The sequence below is a fragment of the Rhincodon typus genome, chromosome 2 (genome assembly GCF_021869965.1).
Source record: "Rhincodon typus isolate 14 chromosome 2, sRhiTyp1.1, whole genome shotgun sequence".
Lineage (NCBI taxonomy): Eukaryota > Metazoa > Chordata > Chondrichthyes > Orectolobiformes > Rhincodontidae > Rhincodon > Rhincodon typus.
In genome coordinates, this window is record NC_063333.1 from 71741977 (window position 1) to 71758119 (window position 16143).

The 16143-nt window shown below is 39.8% G+C and overlaps 1 protein-coding gene across 1 annotated transcript in view; it reads left to right on the forward strand.

Moving 5' to 3' along the window:
- The first annotated feature begins 4592 nt into the window (after positions 1 to 4592).
- Positions 4593 to 16143, forward strand: part of asb4 (ankyrin repeat and SOCS box containing 4) — a 29622-nt gene continuing 18071 nt past the window's right edge. The window contains exons 1-3 of the mRNA XM_020514596.2: positions 4593 to 4770; positions 8776 to 9075; positions 13032 to 13522. Of these exons, the coding sequence (XP_020370185.1) occupies positions 4593 to 4770; positions 8776 to 9075; positions 13032 to 13522 (969 nt within the window). The remainder of the gene's footprint in view (positions 4771 to 8775; positions 9076 to 13031; positions 13523 to 16143) is intronic.

The following is a 16143-nucleotide window of genomic DNA, read 5'->3' on the forward strand; positions in this document are numbered from 1 at the left end:
CCTGAAATGTCAGCCTTCCTGCTTCTCTGATGCTGCTTGGCCTGCTGTGTTCATCCAGCTCTACACCTTGTTATCTCAGATTCTCCAGCATTTGCAGTTCCTACTATCTCTGTATAAAAGAAGCTGTTGAGATAATTTTGTTACTGTGGACAAGAACCCAAAGGAGAACTGCAGTCAACAAGGAGGCAAAACAAATGATGTCAGAATGAGAGAGATGCACTTTTCAGGATCTGGAGATGATTACGCAACAATTATTTAGAAGATACTGGGACATCCTTAAGCATCCTCATTGCCTATCAAATCACAATGCCTGGTCAACACACGCTCAATGAATATATTCTTCACAGGATGAATTTGATTTCTTACAAAAAGTATCTTTTTTTACAATCAACATAAATGCATCCATACAGTAACGGACAACCTAGGAGTAGGAGTAATGCATCGGTATTGTTGTTGCGCCTCCTGTGCATAGTTGATTTACTAAGTGATGGAAGTACAGACTGAATAAACGAATCTTCAGATGACAGTAAATCAACATAAAGACACAACAAACAAGAGCAGGATTTGACCGTACAGCCCATCAACCTGATTTACCATTCATTATCGACATTTCTGACCCTGAACTTCAGTTCCACTTTTCTGCTCACTTTCTGTGTCTTTTGATTCCACAAAAGGCCAAAATCTATCCATTCCAGCCTTAAATAAAATCAACAACAGAGCATCTACAACTCTTTAGGGTTAGCTTATGACAAATTATTGATGATTCAATAAAGATATAAGGATGAAGATATAACAGCAACATTTCCCAAATACATTTCCTTGTGCAACAAAGCTTTGTACTTGAGAAATGTTGCTACATTTCCCTTCTTAGATCTTTAATGGGTTATTAATAATTTATCATAAGCTTTATTATTGTGTTTCATTTTAATTTCTGTTTCCTTAGTCATCCAAAGAGCTCTAGTTAGTGCGTATTACCTATTCTCCTCATGTGAATGTGTTTACTCTGCTATTGATTTATCTTCTCTTTAAGGTATCCCTTTGTTTCGTCACTGTTTTGCCTAGCAGAACGATAATCTTGCTGCCAATTATTAAAAATGGTGACAACTTTCTCATAAAACTGCATCACACTTCAATTCATAAAGGATCCTCTGGACAGAAGTATAGCATTAACCATCTTCCTCCAACTGCTGGGCACTCGGCTTCTACGGAGCACCTCTTTGACCTTCTCCTCCTCCTTCCCCCATCCAACACCAAGGAAGAGTGGTGCTCATGGTCCTCCTTTGCAACCAGTTTCAGACCTCTTAGTATTGTTGTTTTGTTCAGCATACAGCAAATGAGCACAATATGAGGAACGCCAGCTGGCTTTACTGAAGGTATCACCAATGAGGGCAATGGAAGTGCATCTTCAAGACATCAATGGGCAGTTCAATGCAGGTATGTGATAGTAGATTATGCTGGTCATAGTCCCTCTTTGCCATTGTTAGTTAGTGCTGGGAGAGTGTCTGAAATTTGTGAAGATATAGAGTGAGGATATTGAGAGTAGCTTTTCAAAGACAGGTTTGCAGTGCTCAAGCTAAGTTCTGTAATTAGACTAGAACATCCTTTTTGCTTTTCTGAATAAAGTCAGAAATTCGTTCTGTGATTGCTGTGTAGAATTGAAATCTCAGAGGAACTCTGGAACTAAATATAAAGCCAGGGGACAAACGCTTTACTTGTTGAGATTTGGGGATCTGAGACACTCCGGGAGAGGGCAGTCTGCAGCAGAACCTTCTTGAAATTGTGAACAGTGGGATAACTGAGAAGCTGGCACGTTGTCCAATTAAAATTGCATACTGTGAAAGGCTTTTTCTCAAGTAATGTGTTCTTTGACTAACCTTTGTTTCGCTGCAGATCCCTTATGTGCATTTTGCACTGTGGTCATCTTGAGGCTAACTGCAGAGGCCATGAAAGAGCTGCAAAAAATGAACAGCTACATCTCTGACAAAATTCAAGATCTAAACAAATGCCTGTTTCAGAAAGGGAAATCAAATAAAGTTTTTTATTAATTTGTATGCTTGTATTCATATTTTGAGATTCTTTCACCAATAAAAGTTTAATGTCTCCGTTATTTCTTCCAAGTATAAGCATGAGAACAATAATTCAGGGACTTGGTATTCCCCTTGACATAATTTGAACTGGAATGCTACCAATCCCTACTGCTCCCAACCTGAAGAGACATCATCTGGGGTCAACCATTGCCAGCTGGTCCCTGGAAGAGTTGGGAAGAGATTCCAGTGGCAAAGAAGTAAATACAGAGAGGTTGTTTCCTCTGGTGTGAGAATCAAGGATCAAAGGGCATAATTTCATGGTAACAGGCCATCCATTTAAGACAGGAATAAAGAGGAACTTGTTTCTCTCAGAAGGTAGTGAATCTGTGGAATTCTTTATCACAGAGGGCTGTCGGAGCTGGTTCATTAAATATATCCAAGGCTGAAATATACAGCTTTCTAATGTTGATTTTGTTGCACAAACACGCTTATCTCACTGAGTTCTGTATTTTAGTATAATGTACAACAGGTTTTAAGAAAATGTCAACACTTAGGGAATGTTTATTTGAAAAATTGAATTTCATCTGCAAAGTTGCTACTCTGTGTTATGCATTTTAGTAACATATACTACATGCCAACATTAAAAACATGCCAACTTTTTGGAGAGGCTGCTAGAAATGTTGATTTTGTTGTGGAAACCTGCTTATCTGGCTGAGTTACGTATTTCAGTAAAAATACCACTGATTTTAAGACTATGCTAGCACTTTGGAGGTGATTGCAAGGAAGGCTTATTTTGTTGTGCAAACATACTTATTGGACCAAGATATACATTTTAGTATCACAGAGAATGGATTTTAAGAACATGCCAGCTTTTTGGACAGGTTGCTCGATTTTGTTGACAAACTTGCTTATCTCACTGAGTTACGCAGTTAAGTAACATATAAAATAGACTTTAAGCATATGCCAGCATTTTTGCTGCCAGTATGATTTTGTGATGTAATGTTTTTTATCTAACAGAGTTATGAATTTTGTTAATATTAGAAGCAGATTTTATGATCATATTCAGACTGGAAACCTGTGACCAGCATTGTGCTGCAAGGATTGGTGCTGGGTCCATTGTAATTTGTTATTTATACAAATGATTCGAATGAGAATATAGCAGGCATGGTTAGTAAGATTGCAGATGACACCAAAATGATGGTACAGTGGACAGTGAAGAAGGTTATCTAAGATTACAACAGTCTCTTGATCAACTGGGCCGGGGGCTGAGGAATGGTAGTTGGAGTTTAATTTAGACAAATGCGAGGTGTCACGTTTTGGTAAGACAAACCAGGGCAGGACTTACCATTAATGGTAGGGCCCTGGGGAGTGTTGTCGAACAGCGAGACCTAGGTACATAGTTCCTTGAAAGTGGTGTCACAGATAGACAGGGTGGTGAAGAAGGCATTTGACACGTTTGCCTTCATCAGTCAGAGCATTGAGTACAGGAGCTGGGACATCATGTTACAGCTTACAAGACATTGGTAAGGCCACTTTTGGAGAATAGCATACAATTCTGGTCATCCTGCTATATAAAGGATGTTATTAAATTGGAAAGGGTGCAAAAACGACTTACAAGGATGTTATCGAGACCGGAAGGTTTGAGTTGTAAGAAGAGGCTGGATAGGCTGGGATGTTTTTCTTTGGCACGTAGAATGCTAGGAAGTGACCTTACAAAGGTTTATAAAATCATGAGAGGCACACATAAGGTGAATAGTTAAGGTCTTTTCCCCAAGATAGGGGAGTCCAAAGCTAAAGGGCATAGGTTTAAGGTGAGAGCGGAAAGATTTGAAAGGCATCTGAGGAGCAACTTTTACACACAGAAGGTGGTGCATGTATCGAATGAGCTGCCAGAAGAAGTGATGGAGGTGAGTACAATTACAACATTTAAAAGACATTTGGACAGTTAACGTGGATTGGAAAGGATTAGAGGGATATGCGCTGAGCGCAGGCAAATTGAACTAATTCAGTTTAGGAAACCTGGTCGGCATCGACGAATTGGGCCGAAGAGGCTGTTTCTGTGCTGTATGCTTCTATGACTCTATGATTCTATAATCAGGAGGAGGATCATGGGTTATGGGGATAAAGTGGGGCTGAGAACTATCAGATCAGCCATGATCTTTTTGAATGATAGAGCAGAATTGATGGGCCAAATGGCCTACTTCTGCTCCTGCATCTCATGGCCATATAGCTTCCATTGAGCCATAGGCTTTGGGAGACAGAAAGCATCAAAGTTGCTGCTTCTAATTATTGTCCAGCAAATCGTGCTGGAAGTCTATGTGTTTCTGTTTTTGTTTGTGTTCATTTTAAGGTCAGGTGAGGACAAGGTCAGAAAAATTGAGAAAGCTAATGGACTCCGTTAACCTTCATGGAAGTCATAACTATAAATAGCAAGCTCCACATGACTGACATATAAAATTACGCCAGTAGTGCAAAGTTCTGATAGTGTTTGTGTTGTCAGTGTATCTGAAGCTCAGTTTCTCATGAGGATTACTATGAGCAAGTTTATTTGTGCTGCTTTTGAAAATGGAAGTAGAAAGTCCACGAGCCCATGCAGCCAGAATTATAAAAGCAACATTTTTACAAGCACTGCAGAATAATGACTGTAAAACCCTAAAGGAAATGTTGAGGAAGAAGAAGATAGATGTTGATACCGTTTTTGAAGTGGAAGATGAAACCATGATTTTGGCATCTTATAAACAAGGTACAATTCATCAGACTAAAACCTAATTAAAATTAAAAGGTAAATGAGCTGCATTGTGCTACGTAAGTCAAGGTCCATCGACTTACAAGTCTATGCTTCGATTGTAAAATGTCAATTAATGAGAATTTGATATCAAAAATTCAATTTTAGATAGCTATTTCAACATCATTAACTGTTACAGATACTATTTTCATAAAATGATCACATTTGTTTAAATGTTCAAAAAAAAGTGCTGACCTACTTATCTAATGGCTTCTGATTTTAAACTGATAGAAGCAAATGATTTTGCCTATGGCTGTGTTGTTTGTCATGTCTTTTCAATTTATCATAAAGTTATGTTGACGGTAACTCAACAGAACCAAATTTTACCAAGTTTATTTATAAGCAGCCATTCTTTTCTCACAATTATTTAAATAACGGTTAACAAAGTTATTAATGGGTAGACTTGAGTTGGCCAAATAAATCTAAACCTCTTGTGTACTTGAAATAACTGCACAGAGGCCGGTATCCCATCACCAAGTCACCCTTTGTTTACATTTGCACAGTACACTGGCTGTGGCCAGCCAACTCAGAGTCAGTCCCTGCAAAGAGGAAATTCTGAACCCCCTATTTATATATGTCAACGAGGGCTCTCTGATGGGCTCAGGTTAACAAGCCCAATCAAGGATCTCATAGTCAATAAGATCCACCTAGTTCCAATTACTACAATAGTAAATATCCATTCATAAGTTGCTTTTGAAGAAGGGTTTAGTAGCTCTTGATTTAGGGCAGAATTTCTTTGGAATCCAGTACACATGGGAGCAGTGTGTCATGCTGATGTAAATTATTTCCTGTGTAGCTGCTTCCATCTAAAATATTTCTTACATTAGCAGAGTGGTTCCACTTGCTACATTGGCTGAAAGGTGCTTTTGGACAACCTGTGGTTGTGAAAGGCATTTTTTTCAGTACAAACTCTTTTTGGAAAAAAGTCAGAATTTGCTTATATTAACTGATCAAATGCTGCCTGTACACTAAGCTGCTTGAGAGAGTTCTTGAATAGTTGACAAGGATCTAAAGGCCCAAATTCTTGACTGCATACCAAGGGGAGGAAGCTGAAGTTGTACTACCTCTCAAGCTGCACTGTCTCTGAAACTGTACAATCCCTGAAAAATGTGTGGAGAGAAAGAAAAAGTATTATGTCCATATGAATAATAGTTCTTATAGAAATTAGATGAAGTGAAACAAGAGTGGGCTAATTTCTTTAGCATTGTCTCAAAAGAAATGTTCTAAGATGCCTGGCAGGTGTTATCTGATAGGAATATATAGTTCCCTGCACAAAAGCATATGTAATTCCAAATATTTCTCCATAATTCTTTTCCTGCTGCCCCATCCAACTTTTCATACAACTTAACGCCTCTTTGAATAGTTACCATTTATGGCAATGCTCTCCATGCTCAAGCTGCACCAGTGGATATAGTCATCTCACACGAGAGTTACAATGTAATTCGGCATGATGAAGGTTTCTACATACTCCAATGATGACCAGCAGAGTGGGACATTTATTGTGTCGATGGACAGTTTTATAAAATATGCATTGTCTCAGGAAGCAAAGGCCTGAACTACAGGTGAGTCCTGAAATTTGAAGTCACAATTCACTTCAAAAGTGAAGGTCCTCCTTCAACTTAGAACTTGTACCCATCCTGTACATGCTGTAATATCTCTCCTCCCACACATCCACATACATATGTACATATACATATAGGGAAGGCAATGGCCTAGTGGTATTATCACTACAGTAGCAATCTGGAGACCCAGGTAATATTCTGGGGACCTGCGTTCAAATCGCACTATGGCAGAGTCTAATGATGTCAAAAGCCTAATGTTGACGATAAAACCATTGTTAATTGTCAGGAAAACCCATCTGATTCACTAATGTCCTTTAGGGAAGGAAATTGCCATCCTTACCTGGTCTGGCCTACATGTGACTCCATGCCCACAACAATGTGGTTCATTTTGGGGCAATGATTGATGGGCTACGAATGCTAGTCAGTGATGTCAACATCCTGTGAATGAATAAAAAAAGTGCTATTTCTGTATGTGAATCTTGCCTTTAATAGAGTTTGTCTCTAAAGACTCCATGTATTGTATGTATATAATGTTCTGCCTGGTAGTTCATCTGCTTTGGTCTGTAAACTGCAGTGCGTTGAGATCGGTCGCTTGGTGTAATGTCTGTTTCATAGCTTATAATGTGCTTTGTTGTTTTATATAAACTAACTCATGGAGCTAATCAACCCTTGACAAATAATAGATTATTGGACCATTAACATTAATATGACATGGGCAACAGCAGTGAAAACACTGTGCTGATACGGCTTCTTATGCTTGTCTGGTCAGCAAACAAGTTAATTTACAGGTTAAACACATGATTGCCAGTCTTAAATCATGCTAAAATGCTTGAGACTACCCTCAACGTCTTTGCTTACTACAGCAATAAACAGCATAGAAAACACAGCTTGCAGTTAAGCAGAAAAATCCTTATTGAGAAGCCAGCTTAACTCACTTGAGAAAGGCAGGTGATCATTAGCAAGCAAGAGAAACTCAAAGGCATATTGTCAGAATGTCCACAAAATCCTCTACATCAGACCTCCTAACAAAATGTAAAGTATTTCAACACTATTTAGAGCTATGGTTTCAAGATTCAGATATATCCCAATGCACAAAAACAAACCATTAAGTCTTGCTTATCAATTGGAATGAAAATCTGCACAGACCTAACTCATTAGAATTAACAGTGAAAGGCCAAAAAGATACCCAAAAGATATGGACCAAATTAAGATATCAATTCAGATTCAAAGTAAACTTCCCTGTTCATCAGCTATAATGAATTAACTTTAGGCAGAAGCTTGTCGAATTCATGAAACCACTTTGTGAGCAGATGCAGAGAAAATATCTCATTATGTGATTTTACAGATGGCGAGCTAGTGAATAGAATTGTTAAATGAATGCTCCCATCCATCCCTATGGAAACATTCCTGAAACATCAAATTATTAGCCAAACTGAAGAAATTTAACCTCAAAGATCTATAAGAGAATGGATGTTAGTAGACAAAAATCCTTACAGATTAAGACCGCTTACGCATTCTAAGTACAAACTCAATTGAAAACACAATCACTAGAACATCCAAACATAGTAATATGTGTGGGAAAGGGTGACCTTCTGCATGCCAAGGAAATGTTCCATTTTCAATCAATTTTTGCAAGGCAAATGCAGAAAAGACCATTGACAGAGGCAGTGCATGAAGGCGAAGCCTAATACTGTTACAAAGAGTCGTACACTGACCTAAACTAACCTCACACAAGAAGGACCTTAAAACTACAATAAAGACAATCTGATATCCCTCCAGAGGCATCTATATGAAGCACTTACTGAACTATAATCTGGTGATGTGCACTGGAAGACAACGAATAGTGAACACACGTTTCACACTGTCAATCTAATGGAAAGCGTCAATGTCATCTCATCATCTGAAGTGTTTGCAAAAAAAATGTTATCTATTCTCAGAAAACTGGTGACTATTTGTTATTGGCTCAGACTGACAGTGCAATTGCTGATGTGCTATGTCAGCAAATTCCAAAACTTTTGTACCTATAGATATGGGAAGCCCTTACAAAACTCACAGCATTGAACAGTTCACCAATTCCACATAACACTCGGTTCTTGTTGAGACAGATGTCTTATAGTTTAATAACAACACTAATTTATTACCTTCTGTAATATCATGGACTTCACAATAATCTGGTTTCTGTACTTAAAGATTTCACTGAACAATACACATGCTTAACAGACAGACTAAACACCCCAAACTGATTGCATTTCACTGACAGCCTGTATGCAAATGAGGCAGGCATCCTTATACTTAATCATCCATGTCATGACGTCATGTAATTATCTGAAAAAGTAAACTATATGTCTAGTCTGGAATCAATGCAATACCACAGTAACTAATATCCTTTCTTATTTTCCAGGTTACTGGCTGCCAAGTTACAAACTAGGGTCATCCTGGACAACGGGCCTACACTTAGCAGTGATGTTTGGTAATCTGGAGAGTATGGCAGTGCTACTAGATCATCAGGCTAATATAAACTATCAACCAAATGGGAAAACACCTTTACATGTTGCCATTGACATGAAAAACAGGGACTGTGCTAGCAAATTGTTACATCATGGAGCTAAAGTAAACTGTTTTTCACTGAGTGGATATGCACCACTACATTTATGCAGAACCAAGGAGTCAATTTCCTGTGCAAAACTGCTGATCTGGAATGGTGAGCTGTGATAGTATTTTTTTTGTTAAAATGTTTCCAAGTTTCTTTGTAACATTAAAATACTAAGCAAATATACTTCCAGGAACAACAAAATATTGCATAATATTTGAATTTTATTGTCTCTTTTAAAATGCATTTTCAATTTCTCATTAGGACCCTCAAGCATGCCTATTCCTGGTCCTCAGTTATGTGGGTGGCATATGTTATTGGCTAAGGGTGGGTTAGTCTGTGGAGGAGTATCCAAACTCTGTAAAGGAGCCTTCCTTGCTTGCATATGTATGCCCTGTAATTGTAGGAACTTACTGTGCTGGAATTACATTGTGAAACCTACACCCTCCATTTCCACATAGAGAAACAAAATTAAGAAATCATGACATATGTAAATCATGGGTTAGGCTGTGGCTGAAATCTTATGGGATCCTGAGCAATCATCTGGTCGCACTTGTACACTTTTAGAACATAGAACAGTACTGCACAGTACAGGCCCTTCGGCCCACGATGTTGTGCCAAACTTTTATCCTAATCCTAAGGTTTATCTAACTTCCACCCCTAACTTATATTATAATTCATATGCCTGTCTAATAACCGCTTAAATGCCCCAAATGAGGCCGACTCCACTACCCTCTCCAGCAATGCATTCCACGCCCCTACCACTCTCTGAGTAAAGAACCTACCTCTGACGTCTCCCCTATATCTACCTCCACTCACTTTAAACCTATGCCCCCTCGTAATAGCTACCTCCACCCTAGGAAAAAGTCTCTGGCTGTCTACTCTATCTATACCTCTGATCATTTTGTACACCTCTATCAAGTGACCTCTCATCCTTCATCGTTCTATAGAGAAAAGCCCTAGCTCTCTCAACCTTTCCTCGTAAGACCTTCCCTCCATTCCAGGCAACATCCTGGTAAATCTCCTCTGCACCTTTTCCAACACTTCCGCTTCTTTCCTGTAATGAGGCGACCAGAACTGGACACAATACTCCAGATGTGGCCGAAGCAGGCTTTTGTATAGCTGGAGCATAACTTCACGACTCTTGAACTCAATCCCTCTATTAATGAAAGCTAACACACCATATGCCTTCTTAACAACTGTATCACCTGGGTGGCAGCTTTCAGGGAACTGTGGACATGAACCCCAAGATCCCTCTGCTCCTCCACACTGCCAAGAATCTTTCCGTTAACCCTGTATTCTGCTTTCAAGTTTGTCCTTCCAAAATGAATCATCTCACACTTTTCAGGGTTAAACTCCATCTGCCACTTCTCAGCCCAGCTCTGCATCCTATCAATGTCCCTTTGTAACCTAGAACAGCCCTCTGCACTATCCACAACGCGACCCACCTTTGTATCTTAAGCTAGGCACCAGTGCGTTTCCAATTGACTCTCATCATTGCTTATCAAACGTCTTGTTAACAGCCCAATTTGCCACTTTAATATTTCTGTTGTGGTCAGACCAACCTCACTATCAAACTAACCATTGGAAAAACTTAACCTGGAAACCAGAGCAGATTCTTGATGGGTTCAACTCTCCATTTGCTCCCAAATACCAGGCTGCATCTCTAAGATCCTTGCTTGCTGTCATAGTCCTCACTCTGTTTTACCCTCACCCCGCACCCCCACCTGAATGCTCCCAGCATCCCTGCCTTACATTGCCTTGCCTTTCCTTTTTCTGCGTTGCTCCCTTCAGCCAGTAATACCAGACTCACATTAGCACTGCCTTGCCATTTGACAGTACCAAGTCAGGAAGCCTGTCATATTTGTCAACAGGCTTCAGTCCAGTCAAGGAGAGATAGCTTTTATTCAGGGGATCCTGGCAGAGTAAGTTATGGGCAGCCTCCGAATCCAGTTGGGCCCTTGGCAATCAGAATCACAATCTTCTCCTCATAATGCGTGAGGTGCCAAATAGCAGGGAGTATACCAACCTGTCTTCAGTCTTTTTGCTCTATTGTGGGCTGATTTACACTTGGAATGAGATTGAGGTATTATTGGACATGAAAGAGGGTGGCTCAGCTACTACTGTTGGTGCAGGTGGGGAGGTTTCCCAAGTGAGTGCAGAGGACATGCAGGATTAGTGTTGTTGCAAGTTGAGCTGGGTGAGGGCTAGCAGGGAAGTTGTTGCATGCAGTAGTATGAGTAATTAAAGCATGAATCTTGATGAGAGGTAGGTACTGTAGCAGAGATAGAGTGATTGTGAGATATCTGAGAAAAGATGGTGAAACAGAGGCTGGAAACGGGGAAAAGGATGCTGACCTTCTTCCTACAGTGCTGGGCATTCCTCCAGATGGCTGAGACTGGGTGCCAACCTTGATATAGGCTGGCATGGTCTGGTGTCATGGCGACCACAGCTGATCCTGTAGGAAGACAAAGTCCCGCCTATATACCAACTCATCCAATGGATCTCCAGGACCATGCCCAAAGAGGGGATGGCACAGTGGCTCAGTGGTTAGCACTGCTGCCTCACAGCATCAGGGACCTGGGTTCAATTCCACCTTTTGGCGACTGTCTGTGTGGAGTTTGCACATTCTTCCCGTGTCTGCGTGGGTTTCCTTCAGTTGCTCCAGTTTCCTCCCACAGTCCAAAGATGTGCAGGTTAGGTGGATTGGCCACGCTAAATTGCCCATAGTGTTCAGGGTTGTGTCAATTAGGGGGATGGGTCTGGGTGGGATGCTCTAAGTGTTGGTGTGGACTTGTTGGGCCGAATGGCCTGTTTCCACACTGTAGGGCTTCTGTGATCATCCTCTGATCAAGTGAGGTGCTGATGTCCCCCTGTCTGCGATGTCTGGGGCAAATATCAGGAACCATGCAGGGCAGCTGCAGATGCTCAGTGCTTGTCTGGGTGTACGATGGTTTTACAACATGGTGCCAGGAATGCCACTTAATTCCATAATATCCATTAAGGGGTGATTTGTTCCCGGAATGGTGCGTGGTAATCGAACATTGAATTCATCATTGAGCAACAATGACCATTATGGTGGGTGATTTCATAAGATTCAGTGAGGAAACTAACTCAGTCTTATGGTGGGAATACATCACTACACCAAACCTGACATGACATGCACTTAGCCAAAAAAGCCATATGATTCAGTTCTCTATCAGAACTGAGAACGTTAAAGATCTGTCCAGATGCAAAATGTATGTCAAATGATGAATTCTTTTAATAATTTAAAGATTATAAATAAACCAAAATAAATTAATGTAGTAAGTTAAGTGAGGATGGCAGATTGTAAAAGAAATAAATAGGGTATATAAAAGGAAAATGAATACACTTAAACAACCAGGATATACTTAACCAATATTAATTCTTTGGGAAGATGATAATTCTGATGGAATAGAAGACACTGCTCCTGCCTCTGAAATAACCAGCCAGCACAACATTACCAGCAGAAAACACAACTCAAGAAATTTAAACAAAAACAAAGTTGCTGGAAAAGCTCAGCAGGTCTGGCAGCATCTGTGAAGGATAAAACAGAGTTAACGTTTTGCGTCCGGTGACTGGGTTCTGAGGAAGGGTCACCGGACCCGAAACATTTACCTGTTTTTTTCCTTCACAGATGCTGCCAGACCTGCTGAGCTTTTCCAGCAACTTTGTTCTTATTCCTGATTTACAGCATCTGCAATTCTTTCAGTTTTTATCAAGAAATTTAAACATGCAAATGTAAGAAATCTGAAACAAAAACAAATACATTAGAGATATGTAGCAGATCAGTAGCAATCAAAAGCAGGAGGGACAGGTTAATACTTCATGTTTTTGAAGAGGTTTACCTGAAACATTAAACTGTCACCTTCCAACCTTATAACTGCTGGTTGATACACTCTGTATTTCCAGGAGTTCCTGTCTTAATTCAAGTTATTACATTTATTTGCTAAGACATGATTTCTTTTTTCTGTTGAACTGGTCAGAGTATTTTCATGAATTACCTTGGAGCTATGTGGCTATGTCTCACCCTTCCTTTTTAACAGGTGCCAACCTGAATCTACAGGCTAACAATGATTATCAAGATACCCCACTGCACACAGCTGCACGGTTTGGAGTACCCGAACTTGTGGCCCTTTACATCGACCGTGGAGCAGATGTTGACAGTCTTAATGTCTACATGGAAACACCACTTATTACAGCAATTTACTGGGCTTTAAACATGAAGGAACAACAATATAGCACAAACCATCATCTGATCTGCAGAATGCTTATAGACTATGGAGCTTCTGTGAATGCTCGAGATCGGGATTACAAATCTCCACTTCATAAAGCAGCGTGGAATTGTGACCATCTGCTTCTGCAAATGTTGTTAGAATCAGGCGCCCGGGTTGGGTCAATGGATGTCAATGGCTGTGCCTCTCTTCAGTACCTTCTGAAGGTCACAGGGGTACGTCCTGCAGCAGAACCAGAGAAATGTTATCAACTGCTGCTAAACCATGGAGCTGCAAGGGTTTACCCTCCACAGTTTCACAAGGTAAGAATGCAAAATCAGATTTAGACAATAATATTGTCAATTTATTATTGATAATACTGTTTGCATGAATGCTGAAATTAGCATTTGCGAATATTTACATGGAGAACAGATAATGTATGCTAATCCTTTGTCTTCCATTTAACAAATTTATTACCGAATCTATTTTAAACAGGCTTGACCTAATTAATTAAAGAACCTTATTCAGTGTCAAGCAGTCACAAATATTCCTGTCAATTCTAAGCTTCAGTTTCTTGTTTTGCTTTTGATTTTTCTTCATGAGCAGAAAGGAAATTGAGAGAAAAGGAGCTATTGATATTTTTAACATTGGATTTCTACAATAAATACAAGAGAAATCAGTGCTACTAAAATTTGTAAAGTTACCTGGTCAAGATGGAATTAATCCTAGGTTGCCAAAAGAAGTAATAACAGGTAAAGTAGATACATTGATCACAATTTTTTAATCCTTATTGGATACAGAATAGTGCCAAAGGTTACCAGGGTTGTGAATGTTATATCACAACTCAAGAAAGGGGAGAAGTAAAAGCCTAGAAACTACAGTGAGTCAGCTCAACATCAGCAAATCATGGCAAAATATAAATGATAAAGGTAACGTGGAAAGTTGATTGGTGTAGTGCAGTAGAAGTATGTATGGATTTTGAAAAGATATTAAACATAATGCTGCTCTGAAGCTTGTGAATAAGATGAAAGTCCATGGAATTAAGGCGAAGGTGGTGTTATAGATACAAAATTGGCTGAATGACAGGAAGCAAAGAGTGATGGTGTTGAATGATTTTCAGATTTGAAGGTGGTTCATAGTGCCATTATTAAAAGTCAGGTTTGAGTCCATTGCACTTTTATTGTTAAACAATCTTCATTCAGCATTATTATAAAGTTTATAGGTGATACAAAATTTGTCGAAGTAGCAAGTAGTGCTGAGGGTTGTGGTAGGCTTTAGGATAAAATGATGAAATGTAAAGAAGTATGATAGCTGAAGCTCAAAGCAGAGAAATATGAAGCATCCATTGGGAGGATGTAATACGTTATTAATTGCATAATATGGAAATACATATCTAACCTGTTAGACATTGGTAATGATTTATAAAAATCCTTAATAGGATGACGGTGGTTACTTGAGTTTATAATTAGAGGATATACTTCTATGCATATACCTCTGTTGACATATTTAAAGTCCACTCACACACCACTTTAGATACTACAAGCCAGGAACAGGCCTCACACTGTGATGCTCAACAGTTATCACCAAAGAAATGACCCAGAAGAAAGAAAGTTAGCTATCTATTTCCAGGACAGGGACCTGGAGGCATTGATTGATGGGGTGGCGGAGAGGAGGGCCAGATTTTCTCAAAGAATTGCTGCAACGGGCCATGCCACAAGGCACAGCTACCCTGGAGTCAGATTGCAGCATGAGCCAGTGCTGTGAGCCCGGTGAAAAGGGACATCCAGCAGTGCAGGAAGGTCAATGACCTTCTTCACTTTACAAGATGGCAAATGCCACCATCCTGCATCTGTAACCTCACAATCACAGGGCCAGCATTCACTCCAATTCTTCCACTGAACACACATCTCACCAAGACTCATGGGCTACAATACATGGGCATCATGTCCACTCAATAGCTTTCACCCACTTCAGCCTCTCAAACTACTAACCCTGCCTGCCTTCTGCACTTTCTTCTCCCTCACTGGGGACAGCTCACCAACTCTCCTGCTCATGCATCAACACCAATTGCTTTGTCATTCACTTCCATCAACCTAGATCCCTCCTATGTTTCGTGTTGGAAAACATGGCCCATAACCACGCTGAAAAATTCTAAATGAGCAGTGGGTAGAGTGCAGACGTTTTATACCCTATGAGTAAAAAAAGTCAATCTAGCCAGAGAAGAGCAGGAATGCTCATGTGGCACTGGGGAAATCTTACAATGCGACCAACTCAGTAAGCTTCATCATGTGGTGCTTCCTTCTCATTACCATCAGTACAAACTCATTCTTAATCACAAGCTTTCATGCATCTTCCACCATTAACCCTTTCTCATCTCTTATGCAGGCACTAGCGACATCCAGTGAAACTCCACACAAAGCCCATATTAAGAAGGAGCAAGAATAGGCCATTTGGCTCCTCAAGCCTGCTCTACCTTTTAATATAATCACAGCAGATCTTATTATAACCTCAAATTCATTTTCCTGTTAACCTTTCACCCTCTTGCTTAACAAGAAGATATTCAGCTTTGCCTTAAAATTTTGAAGGACTTTCTCTAACTACCTTTGAAGAAGATTTCAAGCATAACCCCCTGTGAGAAAAACATTTCATCTGATCTATTTTGAATGGGCGTCCCCTTACTTTTAAACAGTGACCCACAAAAGAAACATCCTCAGTACATCCAACCTATCAAGCACACTTATGATCTTATATATTTCAAATAAGTTGCTTTTTACTCTTCTAAACTCCAGCAGATACAAGATCTGCCTGTTCAACCTTTCCTCATAAGGCAACTTACCCATTCCAGGTATTAGTCCAGTAAACTTTCTCTGATCTGCTTTCAATGAATTTACATCTTTCCTTAATAATTTTATGAATACTGTACTCTCAACAGTGCCTGCCCAAT